We start from the raw sequence: 19,757 nt of genomic DNA on the forward strand, positions 1-19,757 counted from the left end.
AAATAATGTTGAATGCCTGCAGGAGTTGGTCTTGTTGAGACTGGAGGTCTAGCATATCCGTCCGCAACTCTTATGATGTCATCATGGTCTTGGATTGACCAGCGGGGTCCATGGCCTGAGCTTACTGTCATCTTGGGTACGTGGACCCACTGGGCCGTACCGCCTTAACGGTATGACAGCTGGCCAAAAGGACACAGGTCACAGTCTATAGTTCATATAGGTGTACCTGTGGTAGCTCAGACAGTAGCAAGACAGGCTCAGCTGGGACTAGGCAGCAGGCAGGCACCAGGCATGGTGTAGCAGGACAGGCATGGTACACAGAATAGTAAGACTCCAACTCAATACGGCACTTGGATCAGGATAGCACGGGATACAGGTCACAGGTAGCAGGAACGGGAAACACTGGGAAATGGAAAACACTTAGGAGAACATTTGCTAAGACACACTAGGGTATCGATAACATAGCTCAGGCAATGCAGGGAGGGACAGAGCCCTTCTTATAATCCTGTGTGATCTGGGAGCAATCAGCTCAATCTCACACATGTGTGCGCTCTGGCTCCTTATGGCTGGACTAAGCTCGCGAGCGTACCCTACTGGTGGCTGCGGAACAGGACGGCCTCATGTGCAGACATTTCTGGAGAGAAGGGCGTCGACAGGATAGGAGGAGTTCGTGGTCAGCGACCACGGACGTTACATCTCATTTCCACATGCTCACTCGTTGAATCTACACAGACAAATTGTTTGAACTTGTGCACATATCCTTTGGATTCTTTTATATACTCCTGGCATAGGCTGACACCCTCATTTGCATTGTTTGACTAATTTTTAATCATTTTTTGTATACATGTCTTTAACCCCTTCAGGACTGAGCCACTTTTGGACCAAATGACAGAGCCTCATTTTTTAAATCTGACGTGTGTTACTTTATGTGGTAATAACTCGGGAATGCTTTTACCTATCCAAGCGATTCTGAGATTCTTTTCTCGTGACATATTGTACTTTATGTTAGAGAAAAAATTTGGTCGATATATTCAATATTTTTGTGTGAAAAACACCAAAATTTTGAGAAAATTTGCAAAAAATTTGCATTTTCTAAATTCAAATGTATCTGCTTGTAAGACAGATAGTTATACCACACAAAATAGTTACTAGCTAACTTTTACAATATGTCTACTTAAGATTGACATCATTTTTTGAACATGCTTTTATTTTTCTAGGACGTTACAAGGCTTATAAGTTTAGCCGCAATTTCTCACATTTTCAAGAAAATTTCAAAAACCCATTTTTTTAGGGAACAGTTCAGTTGTCAAGTGGCTTTGAGGGCCTTATATATTAGAAACCCCCACAAATCACCCCACTTTAAAAACTGCACCCCTCAAAGTATTCAAAACAGCATTCAGAAAGTTTTTTTTAACCCTTTAGGCGTTTCACAGGAATTAAAGCAAAGTAGCGGGGAAATTTACAAATGTCATTTTTTTTGCAGAAATTCCATTTTAATCCATTTTTCCTGTAATACTGAAGGTTTTTACCGGAGAAGCACAACTGAATATTTATTGCCCTGATTCTGCCGTTTTTAGAAATATTCCACATGTGCCCTAGTGCGCTACTGGACTGAAATACCGGCCTCAGAAGCAAAGGAGCACATAGAGGATTTTAGGGCCTTCCTTTTCCTAGATTATATTTCAGGCACCATGTCAGGTTAGAAGAGGTCTTGTGGTGCCGAAACAAAGGAAACACCCCAAAACATACCCCATTTTGGAAACTACACGCCTTGAGGAATTCATCTAGGGAATGTAGTGAGCATTTTGACCCCACAGGTGTTTCATAGATTTCATTAGAATTGGGCAGTGAAAATGAAAAATTACATTATTTTCCAATACCATGTAGCTTTACCTCAACATTTTTAATTTTTTCAACAAATAAATGATGAAAAGCACCCCAACATTTGTAAAGCAACTTCTCCAGAGTACGGAAATACCCAACATGTGGTCATAAACGGCTGTTTGGGGAAGCGGCAGGACTCGGAAGGGAAGGCACACCATTTAGCTTTTGGAGCGCTGATTTTGCTGTATTAATTTATCTGCACCATGTCGCATTTGTAAAGATCCTAAGGTACCAGTACAGTGGAAACCCCCCAAAAGTGACTCCATTTAGGAAACAACACCCCTTGAGGAATTCATCTAGGGGTGTAATGAGCATTTTGACCCCACAGGTGTTTCATAGATTTCATTAGAATTGGGCAGTGAAATTGAAAAATTACATTATTTTCCAATAAGATGTAGCTTAACCTCAAAATTTTTATTTTTTTCAACAAATAAATTATGAAAAGCACCCCAACATTTGTAAAGCAACTTCTCCAGAGTACGGAAATACCCAACATGTGGTCATAAACGGCTGTTTTGGGAAGCGGCAGGACTCAGAAGGGAAGGCACGCCATTTAGCTTTTGAAGTACAGATTTTGCTGGTTTGATTTCTCGGAACCATGTCGCATTTGTAAAGCTCCTAAGGTACCAGTACAGTGGAAACCCCCCAAAAGTGACTCCATTTAGGAAACTACACCCCTTGAGGAATTCAACTAGGGGTGTAGTGAATATTTTGACCCCCCAGGTGTTTCATAGATTTCATTAGAATTGGGCAGTAAAGATGAAAAATTTCATTTTTTTCCACTAAGACGTAGCTTTAGGTAAAAATATTTCATTTTCTCATCAAATAAAGGAGAAAAATCACCGTAACATTTGTAAAGCAACTTATCCAGAGTACGGAAATACCCCATATGTGGTAATAAAGTACTGTATGAATACACATCATGGCTCAGAAGGGAAGGCATGCCATTTAGCTTTTGAAGTACAGATTTTGCTGGTTTGATTTCTCGGCACCAGGTCGCATTTGTAAAGCTCCTAAGGTACCAGTACAGTGGAAACCCCCCAAAAGTGACTCCATTTAGGAAACTACACCCCTTGAGGAATTCAACTAGGGGTGTAGTGAATATTTTGACCCCCCAGGTGTTTCATAGATTTCATTAGAATTGGGCAGTAAAGATGAAAAATTTCATTTTTTTCCACTAAGACGTAGCTTTAGGTAAAATTATTTCATTTTCTCATCAAATAAAGGAGAAAAATCACCATAACATTTGTAAAGCAACTTATCCAGAGTACGGAAATACCCCATATGTGGTAATAAAGTACTGTATGAATACACATCATGGCTCAGAAGGGAAGGAGCGCCATTTGGCTTTTGGAGAGCAGATTTTGCTGGATTGGTTTTTCTGCGCCATGTCGCTTTTGCAAAGCCCCTTAGGTAGCAGTACAGTGGAAGCTACCCAAAAGTGACTCCATTTGGCAAACTACACCCATTGAGGAATTCATCTAGGGGTGTAGTGAGCATTTTGACCCCACAGGTGTCTCATAGATTTTACTAGAAATGGGCAGTGAAAATGAAAAATTACATTATTTTCCAATAAGACGTAGCATTTGTTAAAATTTTTTAATTTTTTCATCAAATAAAGGAGAAAAAGCACCATAACATTTGTAAAGCAACATCTTAAGAGTACGGAAATACCCCACATGTGGTCATAAACTGCTATTTGGACACACAGCAAGGCTCTAAAGGGAAGGAGCGCCATTTAGTATTTGCAGTGGAGATTTTACAAGATTCGTTTTTTGACACCATGTTGCATTGAGCTATAGTACCAGTACAGTGGTACCCCCGAAAAATTACCCCATTTTGGAAACTAGATCCCTCAAAGAATTGATCTAGGGGTGTAGTGAACAAGTGTTTTGCAAAAATGAGTAAACAATAGATGTTGCAGATTGAAAATGGCTGTTTTCAACAAATATGCCATTTCAGTGCCCAATGTGTTGTGCCCAGCTTGTACCACCGTAGTCACACACCTCATAAATTGTTAAGCGGGTTCTCCAGAATACCCCATATGTGGACATAAATTGCCGTTTGGGTACACTGCCAGGCTCAGTTGGACCACCATTTGGCTTTTGAAGCGCAGATTTTTCTTGGTGTATTAGTGGTATTTCAGCTTAGAATGTTGGGGGCATATGTGAGCTGGGCGGAGTACATCAAGGGTATATGTAAGCTGGGTCGGAGTACATCAGGGTATATGTAAGCTGGGCGGAGTACATCAGGGTATATGTAAGCTGGGCGGAGTATATCAGGGTATATGTAAGCTGGGCGGAGTACATCAGGGTATATGCAAGCTGGGCGGAGTACATCGGGGTATATGTAATATGTGCGGGTACATCAGGCTATATGTAAGCTGTGCGGAGTACATCAGGGTATATGTAATATGTGCGGGTACATCAGGCTATATGTAAGCTGTGTGGAGTACATCAGGGTATATGTAATATGTGCGTGTACATCAGGCTATATGTAAGCTGTGCGGAGTACATCAGGGTATATGTAAGCTGGGCAGAGTACATCAGGGTATATGTAAGCTGGGCGGAGTACATCAGGATATATGTAAACTGTGGAGTACATCAGGGTATATGTAATATGCGCGGGTACATAAGGCTATATGTAAGCTGGGCGGAGTACATCAGGGTATATGTAATATGTGCGGGTACATCAGGCTATATGTAAGCTGTGCGGAGTACATCAGGGTATATGTAATATGTGCGGGTACATCAGGCTATATGTAAGCTGTGAGGAGTACATCAGGGTATATGTAAGCTGGGCGGAGTACATCAGGGCATATGTAAGCTGTGCGGAGAACATCAGGGTATATGTATGCTGGACGGAGTGCAACAGGTCATAATAGGATGATGTAATAATGGGGAGAATGAATAATCCATGGATTGGTGTGGTCGCTTTGAACCAATCCTTTATACACAGGCCGGGTTTATTGGGTATTATACAGAATATCTGCGCTCCAGTGTTGACTTCTTCACTAGCCCTATAAGCCGCACAAGGCTCTAAAGTTTCCTCATCTCCGCTGCGTCTACGGGGTCCACCTGTGGGGTCCAGCAGATGACGATGTGGGGTATTTAGTGAAATTCTACTGGACCTAAAAATTAGTCTGGGCCGTCATTTAGAATCATTTTGCATCATTGCGTTTTGAGAGTCATAACGTGTTATTTTTCCGTTGACGGAGCTGTGTGAGGGCGCGTTTTTTGTGCAGCGAGCTGTAATTTTTATTGGTTCCACTTTGGGGTACATATGATTTTTTTATCACTATTTATTCCATTTTTTGGGAGATGAGGAAATAAAAAAAAAGCCATTCCAGCACGTTTCTTTTTTGTTTTTTTTACAGTGTTCACCGTGCAGTATAAACAACATGTTAACGTTAATCTGCGGGGCGATACGATTACAGCAACACCAAATTTATATCGTTTTTTTAAGTTTCGCTGCGTTCCCACAGTAAAAATACTCTTTTCTAAAAAAATCTTGTTTTAGTGTCGCCATTTTATGACAGCCATAACTTTTTTTTTTTTTCGTTGATATCGCTGCGGGATGGCTTGTTTTATGCGTGACAAACTGTAGTTTCTATTGGTACTATTTTGCATTACTTGCAACTTTTTGATCACTTTTTATAAAAAAAATTTTGAGACAAGATGACCAAAAAATAAAATGCTGTCATTGTTTTTTATTAAAAAATTTTACGGTCTTCACCGTGCGGTAAAAATAATGTGATATTTTTATAGATCAGGCCGTTCCGAACGCGGCGATACCTATTATGTATAGTTTTTTTTCATATTTTCATTTTTTTTCTAATAATAAAGGAGTTGATCAGGGAAACAGGGCAAGTGTTGTTTTTATTATTTATTTATTATTTATTAACTCTTATTTATTTATTTTTCTTCCACATTTTTTTTCACATTTTTTACTTTTTCTTTTACACTGACCTGGGGACTTGAAGATCTGGTCTTCTGATCCCCGGAACAATACACTGCACTACTTATGTAGTGCAGTGGATCGTAACTGTCATTCTTCATTTGACAGTTAGCGTATTAGGTCCTGCCTCGGGCAGGACCTAATAGGCTACCGTATCTTGGCAACCAGGAAGCCTAGTAACGGCTTCCTGGTTGCGATAGCAACAATCGCCACCCGCGATCCATCGCGGGGGGGCCCGGGGGGTACAGAGGGAGCTCCCTCCCTCTGTCAACCACTTCAATGCGGCGGACGTCATTGACAGCCGTATTGAAGGGGTTAAATGGCTGTGATTGGTGGTAACAGCCATCGCAGCCATTGCAGCGGAATGTCAGCTGTGTATAACAGCTGACAGCCGCTGAAGATAAAGCGCGCACAGCTCCTGTGCTCGCTTTATCTGCCGGGCGTAACTGTACGCCCGTCTGCGGCAAGTCACTTGGATTTCGGATGTACAGTTACACCCAATAGCGGGAAGGGGTTAATAAAGATTTAACCTTTCCATTATATTATTATCATTGTGTAATTATTGACCCTTAAAGGGAATGTGTTGCCAGAAAAACATGTTTTGTTTTTTTTAATGAAACATTTAGTGTGTGGGTGATTAAACATTGTTCAAATTTTTTTTATTTTTTTCACGAGTCAGGAAATATTATAAATTAATTCTAATTTATAATATTTCCCATTTCTGGTCACTAGATGGAGCTATTCCCAAAATTGCAGCATTGCAAAATTGGGTAAAAAGCCCTCGCTCTAGTGAGCTCTCAGCATCCCCCCCCTCCTTTATCCTGGCTAGTGCCGGGATAAACGAGGGGTTTGAACGGTGTAACCTCCTACACTGTGTGTCGCCATTTTTTGAGCTAACACACAGTGTAGTAGGTTTACATACAGTAGTAAACACACACAAACACGAACATACATTGAAATCTCTTACCTGCTCCTGCCGCCGCGGCTCCCTCCGGCCCGTCCGCTCCGTCTGCTGCCGCTGGTCCAAGTGCACAAGTCCGGAAGCCGCGACCGGAAGTAGTAATATTACTGTCCGGCCGCGACTTCCGGTCCACAGGAAAATGGCGCCGGACGGCGCCAATTTCAAATTGGACTGTGTGGGAGCGGCGCATGCGCAGTTCCCACACAGACGCCGTACACACAAGTGAATGGGACGGGAGCCGTTCGCAGTCCCTATGGGACTGTGGCTGCCGTATTCCATGTCTGTATGTGTCGTTAATCGACACATACAGAAATGGAACAAAAAATGGCAGCCCCCATAGGGAAGAAAAAGTGTAAAAATAAGAAAAAGTAAAACACAAACACACAAATAAATATAAACGTTTTTAATAAAGCACTAACATCTTTAACATATAAAAAAATAATTTGTGATGACACTGTTCCTTTAACAGTTGTAGGTTTTCTTCCATTTTTCACACAGTTACGCCCTGTTCACACAGAGTTTTTTTACGAGTTTTTTTGCAATGAAACCGCTTCGCAAAACTCGTCAAAAAACCTCAGAAAATGCCTCCCATTGATTTCAATGGGAGACAGAAGCGGTTTTTTACCGCGAGCGGAAAAGCCGCCTCGCGGTAAAAAGAAGCAGCATGACCTATTCTTGAGGTGGTTTCCGCCTCCAAAACCCCATTTCAATCAGTGGGAGACGGAAAAACAAGGCCTCGACAAGTGTTTTGACACGTTTTTGTCAAACCATTGTGCAAAAAACGCCTGGAGCATGTGAACTAGCCCTTAAAGCCCAATATTGAAAAATAAAAATAAAAAAAAAGAGAAAAAAATTCTAGGTACAGTATGTAAAAATAATGAAATAAAGCCCTGTCTGTCTCAAAGAAAAAGAAAAAAAAAAGTCAGAAAAATCATTTTACTAGCATAAAAAAATAAATAGAGTTATAGCCCTTTAACCAGCATGAGCAGGAAATCACTTGGTCATTTCAGGTCAGGGCAGCTTTGTACATGAAAAATATTAATATATATAGATATTACCAGGTACCCTCAGTTGCTTTCAGCAACCCTCAAAGCAGATTTGCATCCACTTTTCTGTTCAAAAGTGCTCTGGGGCGTTCCCTAGAACTAGTCACATACTTTCTGCCACCAGGAATCTCCTAAATACGCAGAGCTTCAGTTCAGCTCACCCCCTCCTTTTCCAATTGCAGAAGTTGTTTTGCATAGCTCCTGCCACTCAGATACACATGTTGTAGCTGTGTATCAAATCCTCCTCCTCGCCTTTCCCCCTCTGCGTTCCGGAGAGGAGAGGAGAGGAGATGGGAGGGGCTGCAGAGTAGTCATTGCCTGAGCAAATAGCAAGCATTAGCAAGCGTGTTGTCAGTATCATCAGACAGGACCCAGCAGCTTGCTGTGAATTGGAATGCACAAAGCTGCAGCAGACAAGCGGTACAGCATTTTTTTTATGGAAATCATTTAGAAATAGGCTTTAGTTTAGTAAATACAAGCAATGCAATTATATATAAAAATAATGCAACGGTGTTCATAGCCTTTAAATCGGGCCTGAAAAGGTCTTCATGACCAGCTAAGTTTTTCCGCTTTTGCCTTTCAGCAGCCATAACTTTTTTTTTATTATTTCATTGACGTGGCTCTATGAGGCCTTCTCTTATGCGGGAGAAATTGTATTTTCTTTTTGCGCGGTTTAGGAGTAGAAAAATGTCACTGTTTAACTTATATAATTTATTTTTGCGGCGTGAATATAGGAAAAAACAATTCTCTGCATTGTTTTTTTGTGGTTTTCGTTTTATCCTCTTCACTTTTTACTCTAAATAACCTGTTAAATTAATTATTTAGGTTATTATGGTCTTGTAGATACCTAATATGTGTAGGCTTTTTGATGTTATGCAATGTAGGGGACTTTTTTGGGACTTTTACTTTTTTTTAAAAAAAATTCTATTAAGGGATAACTGTTATTTAAAACTTTTTTTTTTTTTTTTACTTAAAGTATTTTAGCACACTGTGTCACTATAACGCAGGCTTTCATTACGGCAGCACATGCCCTCACCCAGGGCTGACTGCAGAGGGATTCCCCAATTTTTTATCACGTCACCGGGTTTTCAGTGACGCGATCAATGAGGAGAGCTCCCTGTGATCATGCGGAGATCACAGACGGTGGCTATCAAAGGGTTAAACATCTGGGGTCGGAATGTTTTCTCCGCTGCTCTTTGTTTACCTTGCTGCAGCAATTACAAGCCCATATACGCGCATGACCACTGTAACCAATCACTGGCTTGAGTACAGGTTATTTTGCTATTTCAAGTCATTTCCAGATCCCAATTAACCTACCCGCCACTCCCCGGTTAACTTAGAAATTTGAAAACTGTTCCTCCAAACAAGACAACCTCTTTAAGTAAAAATGAGAAAAATTGTACAGAAAGGGAGCAGAAATTAAGTCAACCCTGTACTACTTACATGAGTCATATGACCAGAAATTTGCATGACATTATAGGACAAAAGGGCAGAAATATCTGATAACATAGAAATGCAGTAAATAACATTGGTCTCCTGGAAACAACAGCATGCGGCCACCGCACCAAGCAAAACAGGTGTCGGGTGATCCCCGTTCTCAATATAGTTGCGGGTCCCAGACCTGGAACCCACATCTATCAAGACTTTTATGGCCTATCCTGTGAATATGCCATAAATATCTAAGTTTGGAATACCCAACAAGTTTTTATTTTATCTTGACCTCAATAACTGCTTAAGGCTATGTTCACACGGAGTATTTTGGGGGAGGAATATCTGCCTCAAAATTCCGTTTGGAACTTTGAGGCAGATATTCCTCTCCCTGCACGCCGATTTTTGCGGCAATTATCGCGACGTTTTTCGCCCGCGGCCATTGAGCGCCGCGGGCATAAAACAGCGAGAAATACGCTTTCTCCTGCCTCCCATTGAAGTCAATGGGAGGTCGGAGGCGGAAGCGCACGAAGATAGGGCATGTCGCTTCTTTTTCCCGCAAGGCAGTTTTACTGCTCGCGGGAAAAAGACGCCGACGCCTCCCATTGAAATCAATGGGAGGCGTTCTCGGGCCGTTTTTGCCGAGTTTTGCGACGCGGTTTCCGCGTCAAAAAACTCGGCAAAATACCCCGTGTGAACATAGCCTAAAGGCCCAGCATACTATATTGCAAATTACTTCCCAATTTTTTATTACCACTGAACATAAAAGTAAAAATAAATAAATAAAAACCTTACCATGATTATAAGTGTGGCTGGTCCAATAAAGCTCCAAATAAAGTAAGTATCATGTCGAAGCCAACACCTATGGAATAATAAAATTGAAGAAAAAAATGAAGTATTTGAAATATTTTTTTTTCTAATAATTTTTTGGACAATTCATGCAAAACCAAAGTCTGAACTCCTAAACAACATTTATTCCACAGACAATATATCAAGGTGTTTAAGGTCTATCATCATTAGGAAATATTAAATGAACCAATAAAACCAAACACTTGGTATGAAGACGGCATTATCAATTAGCTGGATAAGAATCATTAAACATGCTGTAGCATCTTTTTTTAAATCTCTCCATTGTGTAGTGGAGAGGCTGGTCCTGTCAGAGTGACATGAAGTGCACACTGGCAACAGTGGAGTGTAAGCTGTCGGGGACAGCTGACCTCCCATTTCTGACAATCAGCAGTTCATCGCCGCTGATTTCGGAAATTAACCCTTTAAATGCGGCGTTCGATTGCGATCGTTGTATTTAGGGGGTTTGTAGCACATCGGCAGCCCCCATGCAATCGTGGGCGTTGCTGATGGTTGTCATGGCAACCAGAGGCCAGACAACGGCTTCCGGGTTTGCCATGTACGGAAGCTTATGAGGACTTGCCTCTGGCTGGTCCTCATAGGCTTACTGTCAAAGTGAGTGTGAAGTCACACTGACAGTTGGAATACTATACACTACGTAGGTAGTGTAATGTATTCTAGCAGCCATCAGTGCTGCAGGGAAAAAAAAAAAAGTGTAGCAAATAACTAAAATTTAATAAAAATGGGGTTACTTTTGGGGTGTTTCCACTGTTTTGGTCCCTCCAGGGATTTGCAAATGCGACATGGCACCGAAAACCATTCCAGTAAAATCTGCACTCCAAAATCCAAATGGAACTCCTTCCCTCCTGAGCCCTGCCGTGGGTCCAAACAGCAGTTTATTACCAAATGGGTTATGCCGTAATCAGGATAGATGATTTTCTAATTTTGGGGTGCTCTTTATTCCTTGTAAAAATTAAAAAGGTCTATGTTTTTTCAGAAAATAAGTAGATTTAATTTTCACAGACTAATTCCAATAAATTCAGCAAAGTCAAAATGCTAACTATACCCTTAGATAAATTCCTTGAGGATGTAGTTTCCAAAATTGGGTCTCTTTTGGAGGATTTCCACTGTTTTGGCACCACAAGACCTCTTCAAACCCGACATGGTGCCTAAAATATTCTAATAAATAAAAGAGGCCCCAAAATCAGTCCAGTAGCACATATAGGGCCACATGTGGAAAATTTCTAAAAACTGCAGAATCCGGGCAATAAATATTTAATTGTGTTTCTCTGGTAAAACATTGTGTGTAGTACAGAAAAAAATTAACTACAAGTAATTTTGGCAAAAAAAAATTGTACATTTTCCTTCTACTTTGCTTTATTTCCTGTGAAACGCCTACAGGGTTAAGAAACTTTCTGAATGTTTCGAATTCTTTGAGGGGTGCAGTTTTTAAAATGAGCTGATTTATTGGGATGTTCTGATATAGAAGGCCCTCAAAGCCACTTCAGAACTGAACTAGTCCCTGAAAAAATTGCCTTTTGAAATTTTCTTGAAAATGTGAGAAATTGCTGCTAAAGTTCTAAACCTTGTAACGTCCTAGAAAAATAAAAGGACGTTCAGAAAATGATGACAACATAAAGTAGACATATGGGATATGTTAACTAGAAACTATTTTGTGTGGCATTACCATCTGTTTTACAAGCAGATATATTTAAATGTAGAAAAATTCTAAGTTTTGCAAATTTTCTCTACATTTTGGTGTTTTTCAAAAATAAATATTGAATTTATCGAACAACTTTTTCCACTAACAAAGTACAATATGTCACGAGAAAAAAATCTCAGAATCGCTTGGATAGGTAAAAGCATTCCCAAGTTATTACCACATAAAGTAACACGTCAGATTTGAAAAAAATTGGCTCTGCCACAAGGCCAAAACAGGCTGCATCTCCAAGGGGTTAAATAATGTGTTAACTTTATTGATCAGGTCGTTGTGGTTCAATTTTTTTTATTGTGCACGGTTTTTTATTAACTTTGACAATAATTATGAAAGTAACTGAAGGGTTAATTAAGTTTACCATGTATCATTCGGACTATGAGAATGAGATAAAGGGTTAATGATTATTTTGTATATGTGGTCTGTAAAACCCCAGGAACTTTTAAACTGGTTTAACTGGTTTTTTTCCCCCAAAGGTGGGGGGCTCAGGGCGTTTACGATAGGCTTTGTTTGTTTAACCCTTTCATGACCAAGGATCATTGATACCCATGTGTCCTGGTAAAATTTTCAATTTCTGATATGCACTTCTATAAATGATAATATCTTTGCAACCAATATCCTAACTATTTTTACTTTGTTTTTTACAAGACTTATGAGGCTTTAATTTTCTAGATTAGTTTCATTAATTCCATGTTTTAAATTTTTATTATGAGAAGTCAAATCCCTAAAAATGTAAAAAAACAAACAAAAAACACCTTTGTCATTTTTTTACACTCTCCCCTCACAGGGGATCCAGGAGAGAGAAGATGACTAAAGAGTTAAAACAAAATTCTTACTACCTTATCTGCGCAGCTGAGCACACTGGCTCCGTTATCTCTGGGCAGAGATATAAGTGCAGACTGCTTCCTTGTGAGCAGGGCTACACTTGTAACTTTGAAACAAAGTCAAAGAGGTGTCGCCACTTGTAAAGAGAGCCGACACATAGATTAGTGCAGGGCTGCTCACGCTGAAGCAGCTTCTGCACTCATTAAACCCAGATGCACGCTGCAAACGTCTATATACATGCTAACTGCACGGGGCATCGGCAGTTATAACGTATATAGCTGTAAGGCAGTCGTGAAGGGGTTAAGTAACATGTATGTATATACCATAAGTGATCCTAAACCTAATTGGTTAAGCTACCTCTGTAATGAGGCTATACTTGTAATTGTGTCTGTTTCCTATTGGCTTGTGTGTGTTCTCTCTCTTTGGCATCCTGTCCTGTATAAAAAAAAACGACACAGGGCATCATTCTACAGAGAATGCCACATGTGAGATACTGAGGTGTACTTCCATGTCTGTGTCTGCTCTCCGATGCATTATTATCCTGAGTTGGACTCTGAGACTGTATTCTTAGACTACTTGTAGCTCTCCCAAACCCAGGCTTCTCTAACATTTCATTGGTGCTGAAGACTCGGGACCCACAATGGGCCAGTTAAACTGGACGATCCCTGCTAATCGAAGTATCGGTGAAACTCAAAACTACGGTATTAGCCGGTGGACTGTCCCAAGCTGGCTTCCATAGACTCCAGCCTGCGGAACTGTAAGAATGTAATAACCTGAATGATCTCGTTTGGGGGTTGTTTCTTTGTGTTTGATGATAAAAATTACTAGAGACCAGAGAAAAGGATATCCTACCGCAAGACTATAAAAAGGACTGGCCAGAAAATGACATTAACTTCAAGTTCTCTGAACTGGTAGTACAGTAGAACTCCAAAAGAGTAGTTCTTGAAGTAAACACTGAACGGGGGATGGTGGTCATCTAGCGGTTAATATAGTAGCCAGTAAAGATATCCTACTGCCTTGTTATTTTAAATAGACTATGCAAGACTATAAATAGAACCGGCTAGTAAGTGAAATTAATCCAAGTTCTGGGAACTGGTAGTAGAACTTCAAATGGGTAGATCCTCAAGTAAAAACCGTATGGAGGATGGTGGTCATCTAGCGGCTGACAGTGGCCAGTAGAGAAGGAAAGGAGGAGGTAGTGACTGAATGTTAAAAGGAGCAGGAATGTCAAAGGGAGGTTGTTTATATAGTTTAAGATGGAAAACTTTCATAGAACAAAATGCAGTCTGGTTGAAAGATCATGAACTGATAGAAAAAGCAGAGCTATGGAAGTAGCATAAAGCTTTTTCTGTACTTGAGAAGCATAAAGCTTTTTCTATACTCTGTTTCCTTCAAATTCCATTTTTTTAACAGGACTGACAAACAGAGACTGTCTAATTTATGTACAGTGACATCAGGGCTTCCCTCTAGGAGCGGAATCCCCGGCCTATGCTCTGGCTGGGGATTCCGCTCCTAGAGGGAGTCCCAATGGTTCTATCTACAGGGGGCGGTGGCGCTATCTTCAAGGGGGGTGTGGCACTATCTACAGTATATGGGCACTGTGTCAATACAAGGGCACTGGCACTAGGGGCAGATAAGGGGGCATTATACTGTATGGGGGCAGCTATGGGGGCATTATACTGTATGGGGGCATCTGTGTAGGCATTATACTGTATTGGGGCATCTATGGGGCAGTATACTGTATGGTGGCAGCTATGGAAGCATGATACTGTGTGGGCTGAATCGGGTGTGTATGGATGGGGATTGGGTGGGATTAGAGGCGTGGCTTAGAAGGGGATAAAATGGCACGCTGCGCGCATCGCATCTGTTGTCCCTCTTTGTCATACTTGAAAGTTAGGAGGTATGGCGTAAGGTGGGGCTTGGGTGTTGTATTGCCCTGTATAGGTGTGTCATGGTAAAGATGGTATGGAGACAGGAGATTTTTGCAGCAACTCAATTTTACTAGGCCAGTGTTCACGCCACACACGGCCATAGCAGGAAAAACAGTAACACTTGTCAATATGAGCGGCACAGTGCTTGGACTTAGGCAGGAAAATAATAGCTGGTCGGCTCACAGTTGTTTTGGACACAGCCAAGGGCACTTCTCCCTGATACAATAGTTGGTGCAGCAACTTCAGGCCTACTAGGCAACCACTGGCCACACTGTTATTGCACACTGGTATCTACTCACCTCTGCTAATGCATGGGGTAGGCACATGCCAACAACCCATAACTGCTCACACGACTCTGCACACATGGTAAGGCTCCTGTCTGTCACCCACATCACGCTCTAGTATCAGCAAACTAAGGTCCAATGGAGATGCCTTAGCTTCCACAGTATCCTCTCAGCAGCTCTATACAGCTCACTCACAGTAGCTTCTTTACAGCCAGGTTCCTCCCCTGAACATAGCTTCATGGTAACACCATTTTATAGGATAGGTGCTGCCTTAAGCGCTAGGATGAGGCATAGCCACGTTGTGACCTCCTAGAGCTATGAAAATTACCAAAGATAGCATCCGGACTGTACATGCCGGTGCCAAAGCAATCTAACCTACAGCGCGCGAACCGTTAATTGCCTGCACAATTAACCAATTGCCAACTTTTAACGTAACTGTATGTTATGGCTGGCAAGTTAATCAAGCGTGCTCAGAAGCTGAACCTGCACCATCAGCAGCGGGTGTCAGCTGTATATTACAGCTGACATTTTGCTGTAATAGCCAGAACCGAAGCTAGCTACATTCCCAGCTGATTAACCCAATAGATGCTGCAGTCAAAGCGACCGCAGAATCGAAATGGTATGTAGCCCAGAACCCCCCTGCGGGGGTGCTGATGGTTGCTATGGCAATAGGAATCCTTACAATGGCTTTCAGGCCTGCCTGCCTGTCAGTTGCAACACATTGCACTACATAAGCAGTGCAATGTATTTTAGCAGCAACCATGGAGGGGGGAATCAATCAAATTATAAAACACCGTGCAAACTGCAATTAAATGGAAATAAAATAAAAATGAAAATGTTTTTAGTGTCAGTTCATATGTTGCAAAAATACTGTGGACTTTCCGCAATGGAAATTGATGCAGGAAAATCTGCAGCATATTACAGTAGTAGTAAAGTGGAGGAGATATAACAAATCTTATCCACACTCTTCATAAATAGTGAGCGGGAAAAAGGCTCAGAAATTGACGTGCAGTGCAGAGTTTCATTCCGCAATATGACAATTGTAATTGTGTAAACCCTGCTTATTTGTTGCACGTTTTCCCCATGGAATTCAATGGGAGGTAAAACCCACATCAAATAGCAGTTGTTGAATTTATTGTGGCGGAATCACAGTGATTCCACCACGAAAAATGCAACTCAGCATTTCTTCCTCCAAGTCGGCCTCCTGGGATGCCATTTCATCCGAATTTGAACGCTGCAGTCAATCACAGGCTGTAGCGGTGATCACATGGGATGAAAAGTCTTCCCTGGAGGCCCGCCTGGATGACGTCAGAGGGCCGACCTCCTGGGTTGAGGTTTCATCTTATTTAACCGCCGCTGCAGCCAATCACAGGCAACTTCATCCCAGGTGGCCGGCCTGCTAGCATATCTGCCCGCGGCCCGGTACCAAATGATTCATGGCACCGTATTGGTCCACGGCACGGTTTAAATGAAAAATTTTCAGCTAAATCGACATAGTTTTGGGGGAACAAAAAAAAATCATTTCATTTTCGATTGTAATAAAATCAACAAAATAGTTCACTGTGCCCACAGATGAAATCCATGGGGGCGTGTTTTCCAAAATGGGGTGTTAGTTATGTTTTGGCACTTGAAGGTCTCTGCAAACTTAGGGCTTGTCCACACGTAGCAGAATTGCAGCGTTTTTCCGTCCGGAATTGCGGACGGAAAATACGCAGCAGAATAAAGTAGAAGCAAAGTGGGTGAGATTTAATGATTTTGTGGTCATGGGGTTGGTCAGGTCATGGCCGATCACGTACACTCTTGTTTTCAGTGTATCTCTTGAGGGTACACTGCACGCCACCAAGAGAAACATTCTCCTTGCGAGCAATTTCCCGCAGACTATGCCCTGCATTTTTTAAAGCGACTATAGCAGTTCCCTTTTTGATTGATAACTTTTTCCTGGGAGCAATTTACTAGAACACTTTACATGTTTTCACAGTATTACAATACAAGGCATACACCGGAGTTCTTTTCCTGTGTACAGTGGGGACTTAGAAACATGTGTAAAAGAAAAACTGTCTTTGTTGCCCATAACGACCAATCACATCACAGCTTTAATTTCATAATTTGCTCTTGAAAAATAAAAGTTGTGTTGTGATTGGTTGCTATGGGCAACAGACAGTTTCTCTTTTAACCCGTTAGTGACCGCTAATATGCCTTTTCACGGCGGTCACTAACGGGCTTTATTCTGATGCATAAGCCTTTTTACGGCACTGCATCAGGATAAATAAACAGAGCAGGGAGCTGTCACATCTCCCTGCCAGAGGTAGCTGAGGGCTGGGGGCGTCCCTGCTCGAACGTGTGAGATCGATATAAGTATCAATCTCACCCGTTTAACCCTTCAGATGCGGTGCTCAATAGCGTGCACCGCATCTGAGTGGTTTTGGAGAGACACCGACACCCGACTATAAGATCACCGAGTGTCTGTGTCTCCAATGGCAGCCAAGGGCCTAATAAAGGCCTCCAGGTCTGCCTGTCATAAATGCCTGCTAGATCATGCCTCTGGCATAACCTAGCAGATGCCTGTCCGTTTTAAACGGACAGGCAGTAATGCACTGCAATTGTAAATTCAGGATAGGGAGACAGACAGGTGAGCCCTAATCTACCCGCCGCTCAGTCCCTGCCTACTTGCACAGCCCGTCCTAGGCGACGGCGTACAACTGGGCGACGGTCCCTGCGCTCAATATGTGCACGACAGACAAACAAGACAAGGGTACACAAAAGCAAAGGGAAGTGGGGCAGTTGCCCACGGCAACACCGTGAGCAACAGAGTAGTGGACGAGCCGAGTCAAACCAGGAGTGAACGTGGTAACAAATGCAGAGCAGGAGAATAGTCAGTCAAGCCAGGGTCAATATGAAGCAGAGGTCAATGGTAACAGCAGGAACAGCAGAGCCAGGAAACAAGAGAATCACAGGCAAAGGACAAGCAGCAAGTGAAGGTATAAGTAGACCAAGGGCGGGAGCTAGAACCGTCTGGCCAGGCTGCGATAGGCTCTCCCACTTCTCAGTCTACCAACTTGAGTGGTAGTAGATCGAGTCACTGTAGCAGACCTAGGAACAGATGCAGGCTGATTAACCACGGGCGTCGACACAGAAGCTGTGTCAGGCAAATCCTTTACAGCAATACAAAAGTATTGCAGTGTATTAGAATAGCGATCGGAGAATCGCATATTAAAGTCCCCTAGTAGGACTAGTAAAAAAGTAAAAAAAAAGTTTAATAAAGTTAATAAAAAAAAATGTGAAAAAAAAATGAAAAACCCACATTTTCCCCTTACAAAATGCTTTACTGTTAAAAAACCAAAATTAATTTTAAAAAGTTACGCATATTTGGTATCCCCGACTATAAATCTATTACATTTTTTAACCCACACGGTGAACACCGTAAAAAATGTAATAAAAAACGATGGAAAAATTGCTGTTTTCTGTGAATCCTGGCTTAAAAAAAATTTGATAAAAAGTCTTCCCGCAAAAAAAAGCCCTCATACAACTGTATCGGCGGAACAATAAAAAAAGTTATATTCAAATATGGAGACACAAACACAAATAATTTTGAAAAAAAAAGCGTTTTTACTGTGTAAAAGTAGTAAAACATACAAAAACGATACAAATTTGGTATCGTTGCAATCGTAACAAACCGCTGAATAAAGTTATTGTGTTATGTATACCACACGGTAAACGGTGTAGATTTAGGACGCGAAAAAGAGTGGCAAAATTTCAGGTTTTTTTCTACCACCCCCCCACAAAAAAAGCTAATAACAGTTAATCAATAAAAAATATGTACCTCAAAATGGTGCTATTAAAAAATACAACTTGTCCCGCAAAAAACAAGACCTTATACAGCTATGTCGACGCAAAAAATAAAAAAGTTATAGCTCAAGGAATGCGACGATGGAAAAACGTAAAAAAATACCTTGGTCATTAAAGAGGCTCTGTCACCAGATTTTGCAACCCCTATCTGCTATTGCAGCAGATAGGCGCTGCAATGTAGATTACAGTAACGTTTTTATTTTAAAAAAACGAGCATTTTTGGCCAAGTTATGACCATTTTCGTATTTATGCAAATGAGGCTTGCAAAAGTACAACTGGGCGTGTTGAAAAGTAAAAGTACAACTGGGCGTGTATTATGTGCGTACATCGGGGCGTGTTTACTACTTTTACTAGCTGGGCGCTCTGACGAGAAGTATCATCCACTTCTCTTCAGAACGCCCAGCTTCTGGCAGTGCAGATCTGTGACGTCACTCACAGGTCCTGCATCGTGTCGGCACCAGAGGCTACAGTTGATTCTGCAGCAGCATCAGCATTTGCAGGTAAGTAGCTACATCGACTTACCTGCAAACGCCGATGCTGCTGCAGAATCAACTGTAGCCTCTGGTGCCGATGTGTCCTCGCTCGTCTGACACGATGCAGGACCTGTGAGTGACGACACAGCGTGATCTCTGGAGAACACGGCTGTGTCTGCACTGCCAGAAGCTGGGCGTTGTGAAGAGAAGTGGATGATACTTCTATACACAACGCCCAGCTAGTAAAAGTAGTAAACACGCCCCGATGTACGCACATAATACACGCCCAGTTGTACTTTTACTTTTCAACACGCCCAGTTGTACTTTTGCAAGCCTCATTTGCATAAATACGAAAATGGTCATAACTTGGCCAAAAATGCTCGTTTTTTTAAAATAAAAACGTTACTGTAATCTACATTGCAGCGCCTATCTGCTGCAATAGCAGATAGGGGTTGCAAAATCTGGTGACAGAGCCTCTTTAAGGTTTACAATAGGCTGGTCATTAAGGGGTTAAACAGGTTTCATAGCCCCGTTTCTTCAAAAACTAGAGTTTTCAAGGATA

At 41.6% G+C, this 19,757-nt stretch overlaps 1 protein-coding gene across 9 annotated transcripts in view; it reads right to left on the reverse strand.

Annotated features, from left to right (window-relative positions):
• Positions 1 to 19,757, reverse strand: part of ADGRL3 (adhesion G protein-coupled receptor L3) — a 2,099,109-nt gene that overhangs the window by 961,514 nt on the left and 1,117,838 nt on the right. For all 9 annotated transcript variants that reach the window (XM_075863876.1, XM_075863871.1, XM_075863866.1 and 6 more), the window contains exon 18: positions 10,072 to 10,138. In XM_075863876.1, the coding sequence (XP_075719991.1) occupies positions 10,072 to 10,138 (67 nt within the window). The remainder of the gene's footprint in view (positions 1 to 10,071; positions 10,139 to 19,757) is intronic.

This window comes from Rhinoderma darwinii, chromosome 1, assembly GCF_050947455.1.
Source record: "Rhinoderma darwinii isolate aRhiDar2 chromosome 1, aRhiDar2.hap1, whole genome shotgun sequence".
Taxonomy (NCBI): Eukaryota; Metazoa; Chordata; class Amphibia; order Anura; family Rhinodermatidae; genus Rhinoderma; species Rhinoderma darwinii.